The sequence below is a fragment of the Ornithodoros turicata genome, chromosome 5, assembly GCF_037126465.1.
Source record: "Ornithodoros turicata isolate Travis chromosome 5, ASM3712646v1, whole genome shotgun sequence".
Taxonomy (NCBI): domain Eukaryota; kingdom Metazoa; phylum Arthropoda; class Arachnida; order Ixodida; family Argasidae; genus Ornithodoros; species Ornithodoros turicata.
This window is the reverse complement of record NC_088205.1, coordinates 27,399,298-27,421,205: the sequence shown is the minus strand read 5'-3', so window position 1 is coordinate 27,421,205 and position 21,908 is coordinate 27,399,298. Positions and strand designations below refer to the sequence as shown.

Here is a 21,908-nt window from a genome sequence, read left to right as displayed (position 1 = left end):
TGTTTGCATGCTACAGCGTAAATTGCTCTGGACCAAAGTGCCCCGTGATTCTGGGTTTAAATTTGAGTTTCCTTAAGTGCTACAAATTTGCAAATACATAAACTAAGCTAAAAGGAGCTAAAACTTTTTTCGTTTTTTATGTGAAAAACTTAAGTAAGTGTAGGTGAAGTTTTTAAATTTTGGCTAATCATAAGGTCTCTTAGTGCACTCTTGAGCGTGGTTGAAGGTAGACCACACAGCATTTGATGCCTGTGGAGAAGGAATGTACATGTGCCACGATTTTGATCCATCCAGAAATGGGACGGAGAGTAGACGACGAGGACATTGACGAAGATGAGGACCCTGATGACACAGACTGGTCATCCGAAGATGATCCAGAGAGGCTCTGGTGCATATGCAGGCAACCACACAATGACAAGTGAGCCTCGTCTTTCTTTTCATGTGTGTGCTGTATGTCATTGAGTGCTGTAGATGTCCTTTCTCACATGTGGAACTTGGGCAGACAAAGAGGCAGCTCCTTTGCCATTCCCTGCAAACGGTTTGAACGCAAAATGCATCCTAGTGAAATCGTTACATAACCAACACTCACAACTGGCTTATAAATAGAGCCTGAAGTTTTAGGGAAATATTTTTTTCTAAATTCGACGGGGGGGGGGGGAATCAGGTAAATAAATATGTGCACTAAATTCGTGCGAATTCGGGTGAAAAAACTTCCAGTATGCCAAATTCGAGGAGAAATCGGGCTCAGTTACTCAAACTAAGTGTAGTGGTTTGGTACAAACGGTGATGGAACTGCATTTGCTGCCAAATAAGTAAGTTTGTGCATTCCTACAGAGATCCCAGTGAGGGTAATTTGCCGGGTAAAAATCGGGTTTCACCCTAAAGCGTTAACCTTCAATTCGGTGTGCAAATTTGGGGAAGAATCGGGTAAAACCCTGAAACTTCAGGCTCTACTTATAAAGTGCTTTGTTATACGTACATTATCGCTTGCTACTGGGGACGCGCAAATATTCGAGTTCTCAAATTGGAATCGAATATCAGTTACTGGAAGTATTCGATTCATTAATCAAATATTCAATATTTGATTTTCCTAATATTCAGTTATTCCCCAAATATGAACGACACCACCCTGAAAGTGGGCGTCGCCTGATGCTTTCCTGCGTGAGGTGAAGCCTGCTTTACAAAATTGTGACAATTTTCTAAACCAGGCTGTGCTGCAGAGCCACACAGGTAGGCCGTTGTTGTTTAATGGGTCATTCCACGCCAAATGATCCAAAGGTCCTGCATGACCCCCCACACTTCTGGACCAAAAAATTATCGTGGATACCCTATGGTATGAATAGACATTTCCCAAAGTTTTACTTGGGAATGTTGAGCCCCTGTCATTTTACACGGGGTCAAAGTTTTCGGTAAGCATGAAAACCGTAGTATGTTTGAAATAATCGGACGGGTGCATCGCTCACGTTACACGCATAATTATGGAGCTGAAACAGAGGACTGGGCTCGGAAAACGTGCTGAAGAAGCAATTTTTGGGAACTTTCAACTTTTAGTGCCCTAAAACGCCCCGGCTATCAGCGCTTTTTCTTGCAACTTTGCAATTTTTTAAATATACTTCACGTAACTGCTGCAATTCTTGAAAACTTTGTGGCTGTTCATGAGGACCCATTCTACAAGCCAGCTGGTTTTCAAAGCCGTCAATGCTGTAGTTTTTGCCATGGTATACCTTAAACTTGGCGATTTTCGAAAAAGTTTGATGTTTTTACGGCCGAGTTTGAAAAGGAAGCTGTCGTCATGGAACAGTCATATGGTATACATTGGGTAAAGGAAGCCCTCAGCCAAAACATATAAAAAAACTAAAGAGAGTGTGAGAAAATATATTTTTCGCTGAACATACTACGCGGAGGCGCACACACTCTCCGGTGGAGGGAGAGTGTTGGTGAGCATCACCGACCAGGCACGCTGCAATGCGACAGCTCAAATACGCTGCTGCTTTTCGCACAATGGCAAAAAACGATAATTTGGACTTGTGGGGACCGGTGTAGTGCATGCAAACTTACTACCAATGTCGCGACAGGAAAGGAAACTGTCTCCACCAGTACAGCAAAGAGAGATTGATGCACTTTGCCTTACAAATGTGACCGAAACGCAAAGCCGCATGAAAACATTTTTAATAACACCTTTCTAATCATTTTCAAATGAGTTGTACGAAAACCAAACGTTTGTAACACAAATGAATGGTCGTGCTCAGCATACTAGCACGGTGAAGGCACTCAAGATTACGTCCAGTAGTCGTCTCCGTGTTTCTGGCTATTCTTTGAACACACGGAATACCTGATGTTGTTGGGAATGGATGTTGTCTTCACGGTGATTTCAGAGCGGTTAACGGGTTCGAAGCAGTGATACCTCCTTGTTTCATGCACAGCCTTTTTTGGCGCTGTCGTAGCGGGTCTTCAGCGCCCCTTGCTGCCGCACTACCTGTTCCACCGGCACCCAGATCGATGTAATGGCGTTGAGATTTGCCTCTGCCCAGCTGTACAGATCCAAGGGTCTCAGTATGTGACCATCTAAGGGCCTCTGAATACTGACTTGAGTCTCAGCTCCATCGCACGGCCCTTCCCAATGCAAGGTCGTACACAGGATGTCCCAAAAAACGTGTGATTGAATTATAATAAAAAAACTACACCACCTAGAGTCATGCGGTCAATGGCATTTGTTCTTGCTGGGTTTTTGCCACCTCATGATGTGAATGTAGTGTAACGTAAGTTTAATTATGTAAATTTTTGCGAGCCTAAGTCGAAAATTTGCCAAGTAAAGGTCACTTTTTTACTCTGCCAATGTGAAGAGCGTGTCTTATTTACTCAACTTAATGATAATTGGCAGGGATATTCAGGAGCTATCCCACCAGAAAAAATAGCCGAACATCATGCTATACGGAGGTCGCACAGTATAGCGCACGATGAATTTTTCAGCGCAATCTTTGTCAGTCCGACGAAAGGAGGTTGGAAACCCAGCCCACCCCGGCATCGCAGAAAGAGATAACGCAGGCATGGCTTATCGCGTCTGACTTTCGCTGGGATAATGCTTTCCCTCTTCCAATTTTAGGAACTGTTACTTTTTCTACTATCACTCTGTGGGCTGGCTTCGGAACCTCCTTTCGTCGGACTGCGAGCGATTGCGCTCAAAAAGTCATCGTGCGTTATGGTCCGGTGCTCCGAAACGCATGATATTCGGCTATTTTTTCCAATGGGATAGCTCGTGAATATCACTGTCAATTATCATGAATTTGAGTGAATTTGGCACGCTCTTCATATTGGTGGGGTAAAAAAGTGACCTTTACTTGGCAAATTTCCGAGTTCAGTTCGCAAATATTTACATACTTAAACTAGGGGTGCATGACATTAACCTTAGAAGGTGGCAAAAACCTAATGAGAACAAATGCCATTCATCGCATGATTCTAGGTGGCGTAGTTTTTTTATTATAATTCAATGACACGTTTTCTGGGACACCCTGTAGAAGTGCCATGGTGAACTTGTGCTCTAAATCCGAGTAGTGGTGACAGAGGTTGACAAAACATTTTTCGTTTTTGTATCGCAAACCTGCGCCATCAGTGAAGTAGTGAAGTTTAGTTACATGGGGATAGTCTGCTCTTATTCTTTGTGTGAGCTCTGTCTGAACAGTATAGACCGCAGCATTGTCGTGCCGTAAGCACAACGAATGTACGGTGACGCAAGTTCATATCACCAGAGAAGCAGTTGTAAAATACCATCGGATGAATGGTGGCATGTCCTTGATCCCAATAGAAAGATTGCGGAGCGTCCTGTACGATAAAACTGTAGTTTTCGGCAAAATCTATTAGGATGACACCTTCTTGAGGAGGGAGAGAATCTTTTAGATTCCGAAGGAACTCTGATTGTTGCTTTGCCGCATAATGGTGGTATTGCTGTGATTCCAATTTACGCGTCAAGTGATCGACGAAGTCGTCACGACAGGGTCTTTTCTGTCAGCCACAGAGCAATGAAATGTAGGACGCGTATGCCCACGTGGCGTTTGGGATTTGGGACTCGATTGGGGCAATCGAGTTCTGGCAGTTGAAGGAAAGACACCAGCAGTGAGACTCGAACACGCACCCTCCGATTTCTGATCAGAGATGCTACCAGTTACACTATGCTAGCTATCCTCTCTTCAGCGTCACGGGGACATGCACTCTCTTAGATTGTTGCCAGTCACTCCCACATTCACACAGACGAACACACTAGTGGCGGGAGGCATCTTTCTCATGTAACGCAGTAGCAGATGAGGCATTTAAACATAGAAGGGCGAACACAGCCTCACGATGCCCAAGTTGTATGCAACTGGTTGTTGTGAGGCTTGTGTTGTGTTCCTCTATGTTCAATTGCCTCATTGCAGTGAATCGGTTTCACAATATAGTAGGTCATTGTTTGTAACCTAAATACTGTTTGTCGTGCCCTGTTGTCATAGCGACGACTCAGGCTTGCAGCACAAGAGAGTCCCATTGTACAAACGTAGTTGACACGTACAAGTCCCGCAAAATAATCCCCGAACATGCCTCCATCTGAATTCATGAACTACAAAGACAGCCAAATTAACCCCTTATACAGTTTGTGGAGCCTCTAGCTGCTAGCTGCATAAAAGTGACACTCAATGTCTTCTCACCACTATACTGTTAAGAGCCCAATGTTCCTTAAAAGTCAAGTAACAAAAAATGAAGGCTTCAATATTTCCATAGTAGTAGGGGTCACTAACACGTGAAATGGCTCTTGCTACAATCTCCAATGGGTTAGTGCTAAAACCTATCCAGACCATGTACCAAAGAAACTACCTTGTTCTCCAATATGGGCTCAAATGTTATGGTCAAGGTAGTATGGTTAAAAAGTACGACAGCATTTGTATCACTCAAAACTTATCAGTGAAGATAAGTACCAAAGAAATTGAAGAACAATTGGTGAGTGCATCAGCTTTGGTTGTTCTTAAGAGGGGATACGAGTGAGGCGGCATCTCCGATTCACGATTTTTCCGCTCGTAGATGGCACCACACGAACATACGGGTCTCAGCCTGGAGGAAGCTGTAACCATTACCCTTAGTACAAATAACTCACTCCTCCGCAGGATTGTGTAGTCCCAAAAACACGTGTGACCTCCTTGACTATTGAGATGCAAGGATCTCACGTCATGTTTGGGTTGCCAAGGTCAACTCAGCTACAAAGAAAGAAGGAGGTCCCGACGAAAGCCAATTCTTCCCTTTTGTCCCTTTGTGGACTGCATCTGGTGACTTCTTAATGTTATGCTATCTTAGCTTGTCTGACTTTCTGGACGCAGCGCGGAGTCCAAATGTTATATTTCGTTGGCCCTCGCTTATTTATATTCACCTGCTGATTTTTCTTTGGTGCCGAGTTCTCACACTAGAACATTTTGCGGACGCATTTTGTATTTAACTGACTATTCTGATTTAGTGTATTTACCTTGCGTCTGTGTGCAAGTGAATCTAAATTTATTGGGTGTAGGAAAAAACGGTCCCGGAAGAAAGGGTCCCGGAAAGAAGGGTCCCACTGGCAAAAGGCGGAAAAAAAGGTCCCGCAGGCATGCAATAGTTTTGCTCGCTTCTGCACAAGAGGGCTGTACGCCGAAATAAATCTTTTAAAATAAAACATTAAAAAATCCACGCTTAAAATTCCACCCTTCGAAATCCATTTTCTGAAATAAACCGTTTAAAAATACACGTCCTCAAAATAAACGCTGTTAAAATAAATCATGGTTAGGCTTAGGAAGGTAACGCTCCGTATCAAAGTAGTGATAGCCGTATGGGCGACACGATGTTCTTTTCAGCGAAACATGCTATTATGATGTTTCTTCCTCATGTTTGTATTGTTATCAATTACATAACAACTTAGGATTTCGAAATATCCAGCTTAAAAGTGATGACGACGATGCGCGTATGAATACAGGACACGCACACTTGATCATACCTGGGTAGTAATAGCATTATTGTAATGAAATTACAGTAATGAATTACTTTTTATGGTAATTTGTATTGTAACGCATTACTTTTGACATTAAGTAATTTGTAATGTAATTTAATTACATTTGGGCTGTAATTTTAATGACATTACTCATCACTTTTTACAAAAGAATCGAGTGTGTTCTGTGTTGGCACTTGGCAGAAAGAGAGTTGGGGGACTGGCAAATGAAAAGAATTCCAACGGCACTATGAACGGTGACGCACTCAATCGGCACGTTTAACGTCAATTCCGCGTGGACAGAGGACAGCAGGAGGGAGGGTGACAGGGGGTTAGTATGCGTCCTGGGCCGACTTCAGGGCTAAGTGAGCCGACATTCATCAGGAAAGTCCGACGGAAAACCCAGGGAAAACCTCAGAGAGCACACCTGGTGACAGGATTCGAACCTGTGTCACGTTGTATCAACGAACGTGAAATTTATTGCGGTGTATTCCCTACGAGAAATCGCAAGTGAAAGTAAGTCGAGCTTTCAAAGTAAAAACCCTTAGTAGGTGGTTAGGAATTTTAGTATTTATTTTGAGCCGGAGGACATGAAAACCTGCAATATCGCAACCGGGAATTTCGCAAAAATTCCACGCGTACCAAGAGTGGATGTTTCTCGAGGAGACATTTTTTCCGGGGGACATATTTTTCAGGGGACATTTCTTCCGGGAACATTTTTTCCGGGGACATTTTTTCCGGGAACTTTTTTTCCGGTTCCCTTACAACATACATGTATCCTTCGAAACCTAGACAAGATATCAGGAGGTCGAAACTTAAAAGGCCGAAAAATTAAAACATCGAACGATCAGAAGGCTGAGAATTCAGAAAACCGAACTATCAGCAGGCCGGAAAGCCAGAAAACCGAATTACCGTAAGGTCGAAAAGTAAGGAAGCCAAGATACGGAAATTGTTATTCCAACTGCGATAAAAAATGAGCTCTACAAAGTAAGTAGGATAGAATTGTTGAAAATTAATACAGGGAATAAATCGTTTCATCAAACTTCCCTTTAGATAACGTACTTTCGATCACTTAGGCAGAAAACGAAAAGTAAAAGTAGAGATGACTGTGTTATTGCAAGTGTTTATTGTACACGACGACAATCACGTTCGGGTTGCCAAATATATAGAGCGACACCATCTCCTCTAAAATTCATTGAGTGGGTAGTACAAGTCATTCACTGGCAATCACCCACCAGGCACTTTCTTTTTGTAAACATGTCCCCAAGAATCTAGGCAGCTAAGACGCTCAGACTTGCAAATGCAGGTTGCAGTACATCAGTGCAAATAGTGTTCCGTGAATTTTGGGAGCAAGCCTTTTTCTTTTCAGAACTTGCCATTTTTTGAGTCGATATACCCAATAAGCACCCTTCTTTTGGGTGTAATATGTGACACCCCTGTTACGCCCATCATTGGACCCCGAGCCCGAGAACTGGGAAGACTGAACTATCGAAAGCCAGAGGCCACCAAGAAAGGAAAAATATATATTCGAAAAGTTACATCTGCTACATCAGGTAGATCCACAACGCTGTGCTCAGGACAGGCATTGGGAATTAATGTGCTAAATGCTTTTTATGCATTTAAAATAACTTTGTATGACCTTGTCCAGCGCATGCCACTTTTTGGCAGCATCCCTCGTGTACTGAGGTTGATCTTACAGCTGTGGATAGAGAAAGAGCTTCTTTTGAAAAAGTTCTGTTAAAAAGTGAATTTCTACGTGGAGTCTTTTTCAACGTTTTATTCATAAATTATTTATTTCGCAGGCATCCTCTTGGAATTCCTTATTTTTCGGCCTTTCCATAATCCAGTCTTTGACTGTTTGATATTACCTCATAAAAAAAGGAAAAAAAACCGTCTTCTGTCAACACATCGGGAGAGCGAATGATAACACCACTCGGTCTCACTGTGCCTCACCTCCCCTAACCCTACCGTTCTTTTTACGTGCATGCGATGCGAGACGAATATTGTGTGGCTGTGTAGCAAAGCTTTCCTGGTCTATGCCGCCTATTCTCCCTATTCTCACTCAAGGCCTTCCCATTATTTTGCGACGATCTACTCAACGTGGATCTCTTCAGACAGGTTTCACGACCTCAATTTCGCGCTTCCGCTGCCGGGGAAACCCCTTCTGGGATAGGGTGCCAGAACAGTGACTGCATTACGCGGAACGATATGAAGTTCTCTTCTGACCAGCAATGTGGCGCTACTGTACGATGGCAAGACGGGGCAGTTCACGGAGCCGTACATACCTTAAGTTTTTTCAATATTGTGAACAACCGGAGGCATGGACAGACATAACATGGACACGTAAATATTCAAGAAAGAATTCCGCGTAAATGCTACTGATTACATTTCACATATGTGCTACAGTAAACGAGCTACGAACTTCCAAAAGCGAGAGACCGAACTTATAAATTTTTTGCAGCTTTCGTAAGGTTTTTAAAAACTTCTGCAAAAAAAATTGCAAATGTCTCCAATGCGAATTTTTTGAAATTTTAAAATCTATCGAACAAGGCCATTTTGGTCCAAATCGGTTCAGTATTAGCTGCAAAAGATCGCATTGTTTCGCCCATAGAGAATACATGGGGCCGCCGGAGGTCGTATCCCCTCTTAATTGGTTCTTGTTTTTTCCTTAGATTCATGATCCAGTGCGATCGTTGTGAAGACTGGTTCCATGGCCACTGTGTGGGCGTGACACGGCAACAAGGCCGCATGTGGGAACGGGAGGGACGGGAGTGGGTTTGCCCCAAGTGCCCAAAAGGTAGGTTGTACAACTTTAGTATCTTCTTCCTTGTAAGGGTGTACATTCCTCTATGTCAATGCTTGCCTGTGGTCACAGAAGAACGGTAGAACATCTTACTTGGGTGTTGTGGATTTTAGGTGCATTTTGGTGATGAAATGTCATGGTGTTCTGTCAGTTGGATGCCCACATAAAACACTAGAGTAAATCTCTTGAATAGATATGGCACATAAGCCCAAAACCTTTTTTTAGTGTCTGCCCATCCAGAGAGATTTTCCAACATTGATTTCATCAGTTTAATTTACCTTTATGACGTTCTGGATGTGTGCAGTGAAATATGACAAAGGTTGTATAAGTTCAAATTTTGGAATGGGGTAGAGTATCGCTTCTGGTGATGAAACACCCTAGTCATCATCACCAAAATAAAGTTGCTGCTAAATAGCATTCCTCGTTATTCACTGGATATTGCTCATAGAACACAGTACATGTGCAAATGAGAGCACACAGTTCTTCCACGACGGATGTTAAATGCCATGTGCCCTGTGCTGAAATTTCAGGGCACAATAAACTGTGACATCACTCATTATTAGAGCCCGGATTCCTAGGCAAATGCCTATTTTTTTCGTGTGGTTCTAATAGTGCCTTTTCGATGCATGGGCATGAATTGGGTGCTAGAGAACCTCCTGTATCGATTTGATTGTGCCTATAAATGCCTATTCCGGCATTAGTGCCTTTTTTGCGTAGATGCCTAAAACTCTGATTAAACACGAAAAAATGCCTATAATGCCCCTAAAGCGGTGACGAAACACGTGCTCGAGGCGAAATTGACATGGGTGACGTCGCACATCATTTTGAAACCATCGATCATTTGATAAGAAGCGAGTATAAAGCTATTGGAATGTAAGTTACAAATTACAAATTGATTACTGGTACAGAGCTTACTCATTCTTTCTCTGCATTCCAGCACTGTGGTGTCCCGTGGGTCCTTATTAAAAAGTATACGCACGTTTCATAACTGTTTTCTGTCAATCTAGAACACGCGTTGTTATTGCCTGCTTACATTTAGAAGGGGCCCCGAAGCTTTGTTTATTTTCTTTTTTGTCAACGAGATGGCGTGACGTATGAAGGTAGGTACAAGTCCCTACAATTTGGCAACCTTAGCAAGCTCCTTTCCTCGCGGGCTGTCAGGGCCATAGGTACACGAGCGAAGATGACACGTGACACCGCGTTCACTGTGAGAGGAATTGATCCCCCATATTTGATCCCTTATACTATTGCGGCCCTCGTGATAATGCTGAAAACGAAATCCAGAAGGCAAAGCTTAAGAAGTTTAAGGACTAAAAAATTTTATCGTCACACTAATGCTTCCAATGCTCGAATATCGCCAGTATATCCTGCCTGAGACAAGTCGTTCAAAGAAGTGTCGTGAAACCGGTGGCAATGGCTAGAAGTCTTGTCTTTTGACCATAGTAGGATCAATATGTTTTGCATTTCGTGCAGCAAAAAATTATGAAAACAGTCATAACCATCATTTACAGTATTGTTCCTGCGGAAAAAACGGATTTATTCACTTTCTTTTTGCGGTTTCAGTGCCATATATGAAAAAACGTCACAATTTATAGTGCCTATAGTGCCATTTTTAGTGCCTAAATCGGGATTTTTCGCGCCTTTTGTAGGCGCCTAAAACAAGTTTTTTTCGTGCCTAAAAATCTGGGCTCTACTCATTATGATGGTTGTCTTGTAACATAACAGCCACAAATTATTATTGTGTGACAATTCATCTCGGTGTGACGCTTCATTGTTGTCTGAGCATAAGCGCAGACTCACTGAGCTATAATACGTATTATTTTATAAAACTTGTAATTCAAAAGCCTAATTTTCAGTTGGTGCGCATTATCGGCCATTAAATTAAGGCCACATGCACCTGTAGAATTTTCATCTGCCAAGAACTGCGGACACTGTGGGTCTCTCTTTAAGAAATAAGGGAGTTTTCTTTTTGCTTTTGTCATTACATGTTGCACTGATGTTGCTTACTGAAGATATTTTTGTTTCTTTGTTTTTCTTCACAGATGCAGGAGGTCCTGGGCTAAAAAAAATTAAGCAAGAGAAACCTCTGCCTCCAAAGGCCATCAAAACTGAACCAGTCCCGGCAAAGGTATAGACTTAAATAGCTCATTCTTTGGTTTGTTCACTAGGGCCCGGAATTATAGGCGTTAAGAAAAGAACGAAATATGCAGGCATCTAGGCCCTAAAATCACAAAATAGGCAAATATAGGCAAGATAAATTAGAACCGTTTATTTGCATATCTGTTCATTTTTCTATACATTTCCGCAATAACAGGAGACAATAAATGACATCTTTAAATTCTCAAACTTAAAGGAGCAGTCTAGAGGCCCACAACTTTTTTTCTGTTTTTGGTCAGTATGGAATGTTAGGCGGCCGAAAACAGTTTTCCCACAATTAGTGCAGCCGTAGCTAAATTGGGACGCATGCAATAGCTCCCCGAACCTCCCACGCGCGAAACACCCTCCTTCGCCTTCACGATAGGCACGTGATGAGCGCCACCACACACGTCACTATGTGACGCAAGTGGTGAGGACGCTCCTCATTGGACTTGGGATCACATGATCGAGGTGAGCAACATCGCCCAGGCCAGAGCGTCTGCTACCGCTTGGGAGACGCCATGCGTTCTCCGGCTTCGTGATCTCCGAAACGGAGGGTTTGAAGGCTGTCAACGACACAACCACGATTTTTTGGGACCGCAGGCACCACGGGAAGAACGAGTGGTGCAGCCCGAAATTAACTGCGTTTGTACAGCAAAAACCCCGTGCTTCTCGACAGTGTGCAGCCTGTCCGACAGTTTTCACCGCGCAGTTGGTTCAGTGGCTAACAGGTGGCGCCACAATACCGCTTCGCAATAGCTTTCTGCTGCTGTGAATTCTGAGATTGCACAGAAGCCACGGATATATTACTCTTGCGATCGTAATCTTATTTTCTCAGGCAGCGTATATGCTTCTTCTTTTAAAGAAAACGTGATATAAATCATATAAATAATAAAAGTCAACAAGAAGCAGTTAGCAATATTCGTAGCAGACGGTTTTTCCTACGAACGAATGAGGGGCTCTCTACCACGAACGTCACACTAGAGTGGGTGTGGTCTGCAGTTGGAGCGCTCCGGCCTGTCACCGCGGCAGCGATTTTCCAAATTAATTGCACCGTGGTCATACAACTATGGACAGAAATATTTTGTGGGAATGCTTTTCACATACTGCTTTACTAGATGACAGCAGTTTTGGGCCATGTTAGATATCACTTTAATGCTCCTTTAAAGCTCATCCTGTTCGCCCGCAGGAGTGCCTTGTATCTTGAGAAACTTCGCTCGACGTCACAGGATGTCACAGGCGCAAACTTGAAAGAAGGTATTTCCCGTGGGCTCAGCTCTTCAGCTTCAAGATCTGCTTCCTCCCCTCTCAGGATCATCCCAATCTGGAACATTGTTGAGAGCCCCAAATTCTTTCCAATCAACAATTCCATCTTTGCAGCGGCTGTGGACCCCTTCCCTTCCAGTCCGCAAGCGCCGTGTGCACATGCTGTAGGGTTTTAAATGCTTCGGTTAGGGGAAGTCCTATTGTCTCCAACTTCGTCATACTAGCTGTGAGCGAGCTAAAGTGGGCACTAATGTAAGCCAGGTCCGTCTCAATTTCTGGGTTGCTGAAGAGTTCTCTCGCTGCACTTACGGATACAGCATCGTGTGGAAGCTCCTGCAGAACGGCTTTCACAGCGCGAAAGTGCTCAGAATAGTACATGGCCGCACTTAGCCATGTACCCCATCGTGTAAGAACCGGTTGCAGTGGCAGTGGAATACTCAGTGCAAACTCTCGGAAATCCGCAACTCTGAATGGAGCCTTCAAAAAAACCTTCTTGGTGTTGGAAATTAGAGCGTCCACCTCAGGGAAGGAATAGCGAATGACTTGAGCAACGCGATGCACGGCGTGAACGACACACGTGACGTGAATCATCTTTGAGTACAGCACTTTGAGTCCTTTTCCAGCTTTACACATGTAGGAAGCACCGTCGCTCACGAAGAGAAGAACCTTTTCGTCCTGTATGTTTCCGGGCCAGAGAAGTTCCAGAGAGGCCGTAAAAAAACGGGCGATAGTTGAATGATTCACTTTGTCTAGGGCGTCAGTGTTCAGTAAGATTGGGCGAGATGCTTCATCCTGCTTCAGCGCTCCCACGACGAAATTTGCCACATAGCATCCGCTGGCATCGGTGCTTTCGTCCACGGACACCCACACGTAGTTGTCTCCAATCTCGGTCCTGATTTTAGTCAGGGTCTCTTCGTAGCACTCTTTCACGTATCTTTTCCGCAGCGTTGACTGGTCGGGTACACGTTCCTTCGTATATTTCTCCAAAAAGCACCGGAGATCGCCGTTCGTTAGTTTCCGCAAGGGTATATCTGCGGACAAAAACGCCGTGCACAGATCCTTGGAGAATTCGTTACCTTTTGACCGTCCATTGAACGCATCAGCCAGGAGTTGTGGAGTTGCAACCTTCTTCTTGTTGACACTCGAAATGTGCTTCTGGGTGGCGACGTGTTGAACAACATGATACCGCTTCTCGCTGGCGACTGCTGTTTCACATGCCGTACAGAAGAGTATGGTTCCGTCTGTTGAAAATACCTCATCAAATTCGGCAATCCACCATCTGCAACGGACTGCTGGTGCTGCTTTTCCCTTCGGCATGCTCGGTTTGGCGCTGGAATTCCGATGACCGCTGATTGTCGCAATGAGTATGTCTGGACCACACTACTTTGGACTACCAAAAGACAAGATAGCCTCGCATAACAGTGAGGTGAACAGTCCAATGACAGGCCGTCTTAGTAGCCTCTCTTTGGGCGACCCGTGCCTTGAGAGAGGCTACCAAATTGTCCTGCACGTGACAATGTAACTGCAGTCCAAAACTAGTAGGTCACTGTTTCGGCCTATAAAGGTCGCGTGCTCTGAGTCAGGTGATGAGTCAAGAGGGCACAGAAATCGAGCTAATGCATTCCTTTTGCTTTTGTGATGCGACTGTAGTACGACTCACGCCAGCAGGTTGCCCGCGTGAGCCAAAAAAGGCAGTTAGAAACACAACAAGCGGGAAAAAAGGCAGTTATGGGACAAAGCTGGCAAAAAGTCAAATAAGCCTGAAGATGACTCATTATTTTCGTGCCCATGAGCGTGAGCATGTAAGAAATGCAACAACATGCAACATTTATAGGCATTTTCAGGCAAATGCCTACAAATCCGGGCCCTATTGATCACTCATAGAAAAGGCATGCCTAACTTTCATTCTTCTGTGATTGCTAGCCACAGAAAGGAACAATTCGTGAGTGCTTGGTGTGCAAGAGGCGGACAGAATGTGTCGGTCTCTACTGTGGTCGAGACTGCATTGCAAAGTATGTGAATGATGCGACGCAAGCTATTAAGGTATGTGGTTCTGCTTACTAGTGAGTTCAAGTGAAGTGCCCACAGTGTGCATTGTAAACTAGGTGGAAACTCTATGCATAGCCATGCAGGAAATCCTGCTGGACAGCTTTGGTTGCTAAAAATTGGTCAAGTGGGAGTGATGGAGCCAGTTACTACCTGCCTTGACCAGTATGCCATGTTGTTGACAGTTAATATTGAAATGGTACTAGAGTGCACACAATAATGTGCATTTTGCACCACGGCCCAGAAGTGGCTTTATTTGCAGGCAAACATGTGAGATATGACAAGCATCACGCAATGAAAACTGTCGAGCCATACCTCGCAAAAAAGTGGCTTTCTGCAGTTCCTCTCGTTTCTCTCTCTCTCTCTCATAGAGCAATTGGGAATGTTCTAATTGCTTCTTTACACAGCATTCCTCATGTGTTTCTTACAGTTCGCACACAACTGTGGTGTCGCAAGACTCTCTACTGTAGAACGTTAAATGCCATTCATCTTCCAAAAGACTCCTGTCACCCGGCAAATTGAATGTCATTCCCAGCGAATGAGTTCGAGAAGCTCATTTCTCAAGCTCAGAAGCTCGAGAAGCTCAACGTTCTTGTGAAATAATAAGAAAAAGAAATAACAATATTACAAATGCTCCTGTATATAGCTTCGTATGTTTGGCCCGGGTGTCTTAATCATCGACAGTGACATCATTTGCGAATGACATTCTTTTTCTTCGTGTAGCTCGATGCAATGGAAATGAATGACACTCAGTGCAAATGCCATTTGCTGGGAATGCCATTCAATTTGCAGTGTGAGAGGGGTATAAGAGTTGTCATAACTGCCTTGCTATGTAAGTCCACGAATTATATGACAGAGAGGGCTTCGTATTTATTGCACTCGATGAGAGACCTAGTACTGTGAAATAATGATGAAAATATGAACAGTGGGTATACCCTTTCTGTACACAGGAAGCAAAACTGGAAGGTGAACGTCGCCTCATGTTCACGGAGCGTGGATCTGGCAAGTTGGTTCCGGGAGTGGCTGTTCCCACTCCGGAGAAACTGACAGAGTGGCTCGTCCGCAACCCCACCTATGAGCTGGCGGTGGCACGGTCAGCTCCACCAAAGCCTTCACCCTCGAAGGCTCCAACCTCCAAGACTGTGCCCTCCTCCAAAGTTGCACCCATAACAGGGAACATGCAGAACAAAACCACACCCACGAGCCAGGCAAAGGTAGCGGCTGCTACATCAACAACTCCAAAAGGACCTGTGCAGTCAAAGCCGAGCACTGTGAAGGTTTCCACTGGAAAATCGGTCCAACCACAAGCAAGTGTGAAGATGCTGCCAACAGTGACTGTTATTGGTGGCAGTGGTGGAGGAGTCAGTGCTGAAAATGGGAGCATTGACAAAGGTGAAAATGTGGGAGGTGAGTGTATCCAAAGTGTTCTAAGAAGTGGTTATACCTGTACATGTGCTTATTCTTGCGCTCACCCGTTATAAGGATAATGCTCTTATGTTAATCTTAAAACTAGCTTTCTCAGAAGTTTCAAACAACATACTGAAACTCTGTAAAATGTTTTGTCTGCATGCATAAGGCCGCCGGTTTTTCCACAAAATCTCGCAGAATCCTTCGTTTGGCACGGAATTTCGTGCAATTCTTGGCTTTGCGCGGAAGTTCACAGAAATCTGACTGTGTCGAAGGGCACGATTGGCGGGATGTGGACGGTTATTACGAAGTGCAGCGTCTCAAGAGCAGTATTGCGCACTCACGCAAAAGACCATCAGATAAATGTGCGTACTGCACACGCTCCCAACTGCTCTAAGGTGCATGGGACCCCAGAACACTGACAGAACTTATGTTGACAACACTGCTCAGTGATGGAACTGCTGCGCCATTTGCGCCAAAGTGCGCCATTTGGGATTGCCTGCGCCACCCTGCGCCGAAAAAGCAATTTTCCCTAATTCTGCGCCACAGCTGCGCCGAACAAAGATGCCCCGGTTCGGACGCATGAAAACGAAACAAAAACAGAGGGCCATGCTCCCGCGCCCTGTCTATTCTCGTGATGCCTCTGGACAGCAAAGCCGAGTCAAGCCGTGTCGTTTCGGCCGAGCCCGCCAAGTCGACGAAGATTCTTAAACTGCCGGGATGTCACTGCTGAACCGAATATTACGTTGTTGTACTTCAAAGAGAAGTTGTGAACAATAAAGCGCACTGTTAGTGCATCAAGTGTTTGCGTCCTGGACGAAAGGTGGCTGTACAAATTTACCGAACATGTGGGCACGCCACGTGCCTGCGATGGAATATTGGCTCGTTTGCATGGGAGTTGTTTTTAAACAACCGCGTTTTAACTAATTGTGGATGGGAATAACTGACGACGCTGATTCCGGAGTTGCCAGCGCCTGTACTATGGATCGCTCCACGCTTTCCGCTACTACGTAACATCGCGCGTGCTCGCAGAGTGTAGGCGCGTAAGGAGAGCGCGAGAAATTGAGCTTTCAGGACTTAAACCGTACGTGCCGATAATTGTTCCCAGATGTCCTGAACCCCGATATTCGCCATAAAGTGGAGAGTATGCATTGCAAACACGACGTATTGCGGTGGGACGCAGTGCGATACATACGGCGGAGGTGCGCCATTCTGTGAAATTCTGCGCCAAATGCAGCTTTTTTGTGCGCCAGCGCCCGTGGGCTCTGAGGCAGTTCCATCACTGACTGCTGCGCGTGGGGCCCGACCTACGTACTTTCGTTTCGCACGTGTATCTTGTGCCGCATGTTCCCTATACATATTGCCATGCTTCTTGTTTGGTAACTGTCATAGTCGAGAGCGGCGACCGTCAGAGCAGAGAGCAACAACTTGAACGTTTATTATACGCACTGCGTCATTAAGCTTAGCGAACGACAAAATGTGCATGTTGACGTGCGACTAGGAAAAGTGGTAATGCTAGCAAACAACAACGTGGGTCAAGGGAAAGGGTCTGGCCAGACTTCCAACAACTGAGAGACACAGAGGGCGCTAGCAAGCAGCAGTAGACTAGATACATAACAATAACGACAATAACATGTGGCCGGCATCAGGGTTATGGGCAATCAGCGCTTCGTGAACTTGCATGAGCAATCTGTCTATGGCGTGAGCCATCTGCGTTGCACATGCTAGGACTGACGCCCGAACTTTGACGATGCGCGCGGTCCTTCCTCAATTATTTCCTGTCGGGCAGGGGCAGATCCAGACCCTCCGTTTGTCGGGTATAAAATGATTGTAGGCCTCAGGCCCAGGCATTCAAATAGTCAAGTGTGCTCTTGTGCTCATCTCAGCAAGCACTCAAGTACTCTACCCATTGCATAGTGGTATCCAGCAGAAAAGGATGCAAGTCTACTGAGGGCAGCTGGGGATCTTCAAGTTGCTTCCCACATGATGTTCAATGCCATGTTTGCATTATGGGGGCTATCTGAAAGCCACATCGCTGGAGAATTATGTTGCCCTGATGAAGCAGGAAGGAGTAGAAGAGGGAGAAGCTATCCACATGGGAGAAAAACCAAAATATAGGCAGCAGCAGGCAGCTCATAAAGCACAAGAGATCCTTGAAAACAGTGGGAGCTGGCAGTTCTTCAAAAGGATGAGGGCCTTGGACCCACTACAGTTCGTCTCTGTCATATGAACTCGCTGAATTCAAGAACATTCCAGCCATAGAAACAGAAAGTTGGCTACTTTATGTGCAGACAGCAAAGGACCTGCAGTCTGCGGAAGGTGACTTGGCTTCATCAGTGTCTAAGCAGATCAGCCAACCTCCTCAAGCCTTCAACGTAATTGGTTTTGGAATGGAATGAGGGTGCTTGCTCCGAATTGAGTGTCTATTGCGATCAAGTATTTGTCAATTCCTATAAATTCTGTAGATGCTGAATGATCTTTCAGCAGGTATAGAATGATTGTAGGTGACAGACGGCATTCTCTGTCAGAGGAGAACACAAAATATCATGTAATATTGTGCCACAACAATGCTTTGAATCTGTAATTTAATAAAATATCTTTTGTTCCCACATTATCCAAGAAAATAGAGTTTCCCGTTGAAGCAGCAGTTGACGCCTTGCCGCGGAAAATCGCGGAATTTATAAGTCAGTGCCGTGGAATTTTGAATTTGCTGCAGCAGAAAACCGGGGGCCTTATGCATGCATTATCAAAGTGAATATGAGCAATTGGATATTGTTTAGGTTCGTTGTTTTAAATGTCCTTGCATATTGTCCTTCCTCCTGCACGTAACTTCACATTCTGTGCAATTTATTTCATAACAAGTATGTCAGGAGAGGCTCATTGATGTCGGGACAATGGGGACAGTTTTTCAGTCCATTCAGGTGAACCCCAGTAAAGGTGAAACCTGCATTTCTTAAAACTGGTTACATTGGACAAATTGTTTGCAAGCATCATAAAAGTTCTTGTAAGGGACATACTTGAAATTTGTGGTTTTAGTAAATCAAGAAAGGCTAGTGTGTTGGTGCAGTTTGAGTTCTCTGTGGTCAAGTACCTGCAAGGTACCAATCAAAAATTCAAATTGTGCTTATAGCCAGCAGCTTGTAGTGTGCCGGGCATGTAAGTTGCATGAACAGGCAGAGCCGAAGATTTGTTTTGGATTGTGCAAATTTGTTCTTGTTCTTACAATATATTGCGACCTGACGACACTTCATCTACGAATCGAGAAACTACTGTAATTTCGCTGACTGTAGTAGTGTAAGAAGGTGAGCCTGAGTAATTGAAGGTTGCATAAGAACATCTTTTTATTTTTTAAACCTCGATCACAGGATCAAAGATGTTAGTAGAATTACTCTTACATTTGCATATAGTACATATGTTTATTTGTGCAGGTGCAGCAACTGTACAACCGGAGCCCGATCCACCAAAGAAACCAGAAATCGAGCCTGTCCGAATCAATGTTCGCAAAATGTTGAGAGACTCCCTGTCTAGCAGGCAAGTTCTGTTCTTTGTCAAGAGTTATTTGAGGGAACAAACAAAACAAATGTTGTTTCATCCCTCCAGGTGTAAAGAAGCGGATGATGTGAAGTTAGCTAGCGATGAAATAAAACGCATAGCGATTCGTATTGAAGAGGAACTTTTCAAGTACTTCAAGGACACTGGCACCAAGTACAAGTCCAAGTACCGCAGTTTGGTGTTTAACATCAAGGACACACGCAACCAGGTACATGCGCTGCAACTAACGCTGCAAATTCTTACTTGTAGTCATCTTTAGCATAAATGAACTGTTTTCTCGGGAAATGTGTGTGTGAAACAAGTACCACAGTGTTTCACATTGGGTGCGTTAAGTAGGTGACCCGGAGCACAAGTGTTTCAGACACCACTCACTCACGCACGCGACACCAGCGCCACTCGCACACCCGGGAGCGCGAGATTCAGAGCCGCTTTTCATGCTCCTGTTTCATGAAAGCAGATGACAAGTGCCCGGATGCTTGAGATTTTCTGTGACATACTTCCTGTTGAGCGCCGGCAGGACGGGCTCCAAAGCGTGGGCTCGGAAGCAAGATACGGACCTATATGTTATCCAATGCGCCTTTTTCGAGAAACTAATATTTTTATAACTGTTATCATGCTCTTCTATTAGTGGACAACCTGTCCACACAGATATCTGTGGTTATTTACTGGAAAAGCAGTGCTTTCATGCAGGCATCTTCACAGTAAACAGCTCCTGTGACATCTGTTACAATTTCCCATCTTTTCCATTTCATTCGCTGTTACAGGGAGAAGTCTTCACAACCGCAGTCGTCTCTTCCAACGTTACTATAGGTTGAATGAAATTAAGCCAACATATCCTCCATCTGTGCACAACATGAGAAGACAACCAGAAGTGGCGTCAGCGAGCAAACAGTATAGCGCTCCAGAGCTGCTTTTTGCTGTTTAGTGGCCGCTCCGAGTGCGTCATACCCCCGATTTGAGTGTGCCAAAAGAGGGGCGCCTACTTAACGCACCCATCGTTCGACAGTCTCTTTGGCCAATTTTCTCTCCTAAAAAGTGCTTGGATATGAAACGATTGTGGTTTAGAAATTAGCATGGGTCAGCAGCTGAGGAAGCTCCAGCGGAAAGAACAGCATGGTGACGTGGATCGGAAAGGCGAATCGAGATGAAAGGCACGCAGACAATTGGCATAATTTCCGAGCTTGTCTGCTTCGCTTACTAGACACCATGACGCTCGCTGCGAGAGTGGCGCAGGATTGTTGAGGATGTTCCTTCATCGCTGGATTTCATTTTGACATTTTCTCGTGATTCCAGAGAGAGGCTTTTGCCACACTCGTAACATCCGATGTCTGCTCTTGCGGTGTACATATTATCAAATTGCACAACCACCATACCAGTAATTTTGAATATTATTCAGTGATCAAAGCGGGGAATAAAATGCCGACATAGTTTTGGAATCGGTGGGTATATGATGAGTAATAGCTTGGTGCACGGGTGTTCTCAGATGGTAATGAATAATAATGGTTCGTGTCGTACCAGATCAGTTAAAGTCTTATGTGCCTGTTATTAGAATGCATTTCCACAGCACTAGGGATATCTTTCTTGGGCTCAACGCAGCTATAGTGTACAGGTTCTTGTCTCCGTGCACAAAGAAGTTGTGTACGCCAAATTCTTTAGCAAAAATTTCAACGTATTGTCAAAATTTCCAGCTTTGAAACAGATGTAGTACCTTACATAAACTAACAATTGAGTGGCGCACTTTCAAGAGGCTACGCAACAATAATAATAACTTAGCACCCAGGAGAATGCACCACACAAAAGAGGGTGTCTAAACTGCAGACTTTGAGGTTAAAGTGTAAACATCCCATTGAAACGATTTTTACATTTTCTTCGCGACTTGACAGGAGTTGCAGGGAGATTATCATCTATGGCTCCTTGCACTTAGCTTTGAATATAAAGGCCAGTGCATATGATGGCACCGAATAGAGGAACAAATCTAATAACTTCACCAAAAGCCCTCAAAGATGGAACAGTACATGATTGCAGGAAATATTCAATAACAAATTAACTGGGAAATTGGGGGCCTATACCTCGCATACGTAATGTAGATGCATTTTGGCTAACCTTTGTGTGTTTATGTCAGGGTTTGTTCCGCAAGATCGTGAGAGGCAAGATTTCCCCCGATAAATTGGTACGCATGACGCCGGAAGAGCTGGCTTCAAAAGAGTTGGCCCGCTGGAGAGAGCGCGAGAATCAGCACGTGAGTAGCAGCTAAAATTGAGACAAGTTTGTAAAATAGTAGGACTGGGAAATCAATATGACTAGATGTGATGATGTGGATATTGAAAAAAAGAGACATTGTTTTCCTCTAGGCACTGGAAATGATAAAGAAGGATCAGTTGGAAGCAGCAAAGGCGACGCATGCGCTCATCAAGAAGACGCACAAAGGGGAAGTTGAAATCGACGATGACAACAATCTCTCGCTGCTGGAGGTTAGTCCGCACTGATTTGTTTATTTATGGGCTCTTACATGCTGACCTGGAAAAGTCATGGTTTCCTTGCACCTGCCAGGTTGCAAGTTTGGTAGTGCATGATCCTAAATTTTGTGATAGTCTGTGTCCAGGACAACATTGAATCATAAACTGAAACTGGTTAATATCAAACGCATTTTTCCTAGGGCTTCTACCATAGTGATGGCACGATTGATGTATTGTCAGTGTTGTTTCATTGTGATGCATGCAC

The 21,908-nt window shown here is 44.4% G+C and overlaps 1 protein-coding gene across 5 annotated transcripts in view; it reads left to right on the top strand.

The window, feature by feature from the left end:
• The window catches only part of LOC135394261 (uncharacterized), a 55,430-nt gene that overhangs the window by 16,548 nt on the left and 16,974 nt on the right, over window positions 1–21,908 (top strand). For all 5 annotated transcript variants that reach the window (XM_064624931.1, XM_064624930.1, XM_064624929.1 and 2 more), the window contains 9 exons: window positions 295–418; window positions 8,650–8,774; window positions 10,823–10,908; window positions 14,106–14,225; window positions 15,179–15,635; window positions 19,064–19,166; window positions 19,236–19,395; window positions 21,310–21,426; window positions 21,539–21,658. In XM_064624931.1, the coding sequence (XP_064481001.1) occupies window positions 295–418; window positions 8,650–8,774; window positions 10,823–10,908; window positions 14,106–14,225; window positions 15,179–15,635; window positions 19,064–19,166; window positions 19,236–19,395; window positions 21,310–21,426; window positions 21,539–21,658 (1,412 nt within the window). The remainder of the gene's footprint in view (window positions 1–294; window positions 419–8,649; window positions 8,775–10,822; window positions 10,909–14,105; window positions 14,226–15,178; window positions 15,636–19,063; window positions 19,167–19,235; window positions 19,396–21,309; window positions 21,427–21,538; window positions 21,659–21,908) is intronic.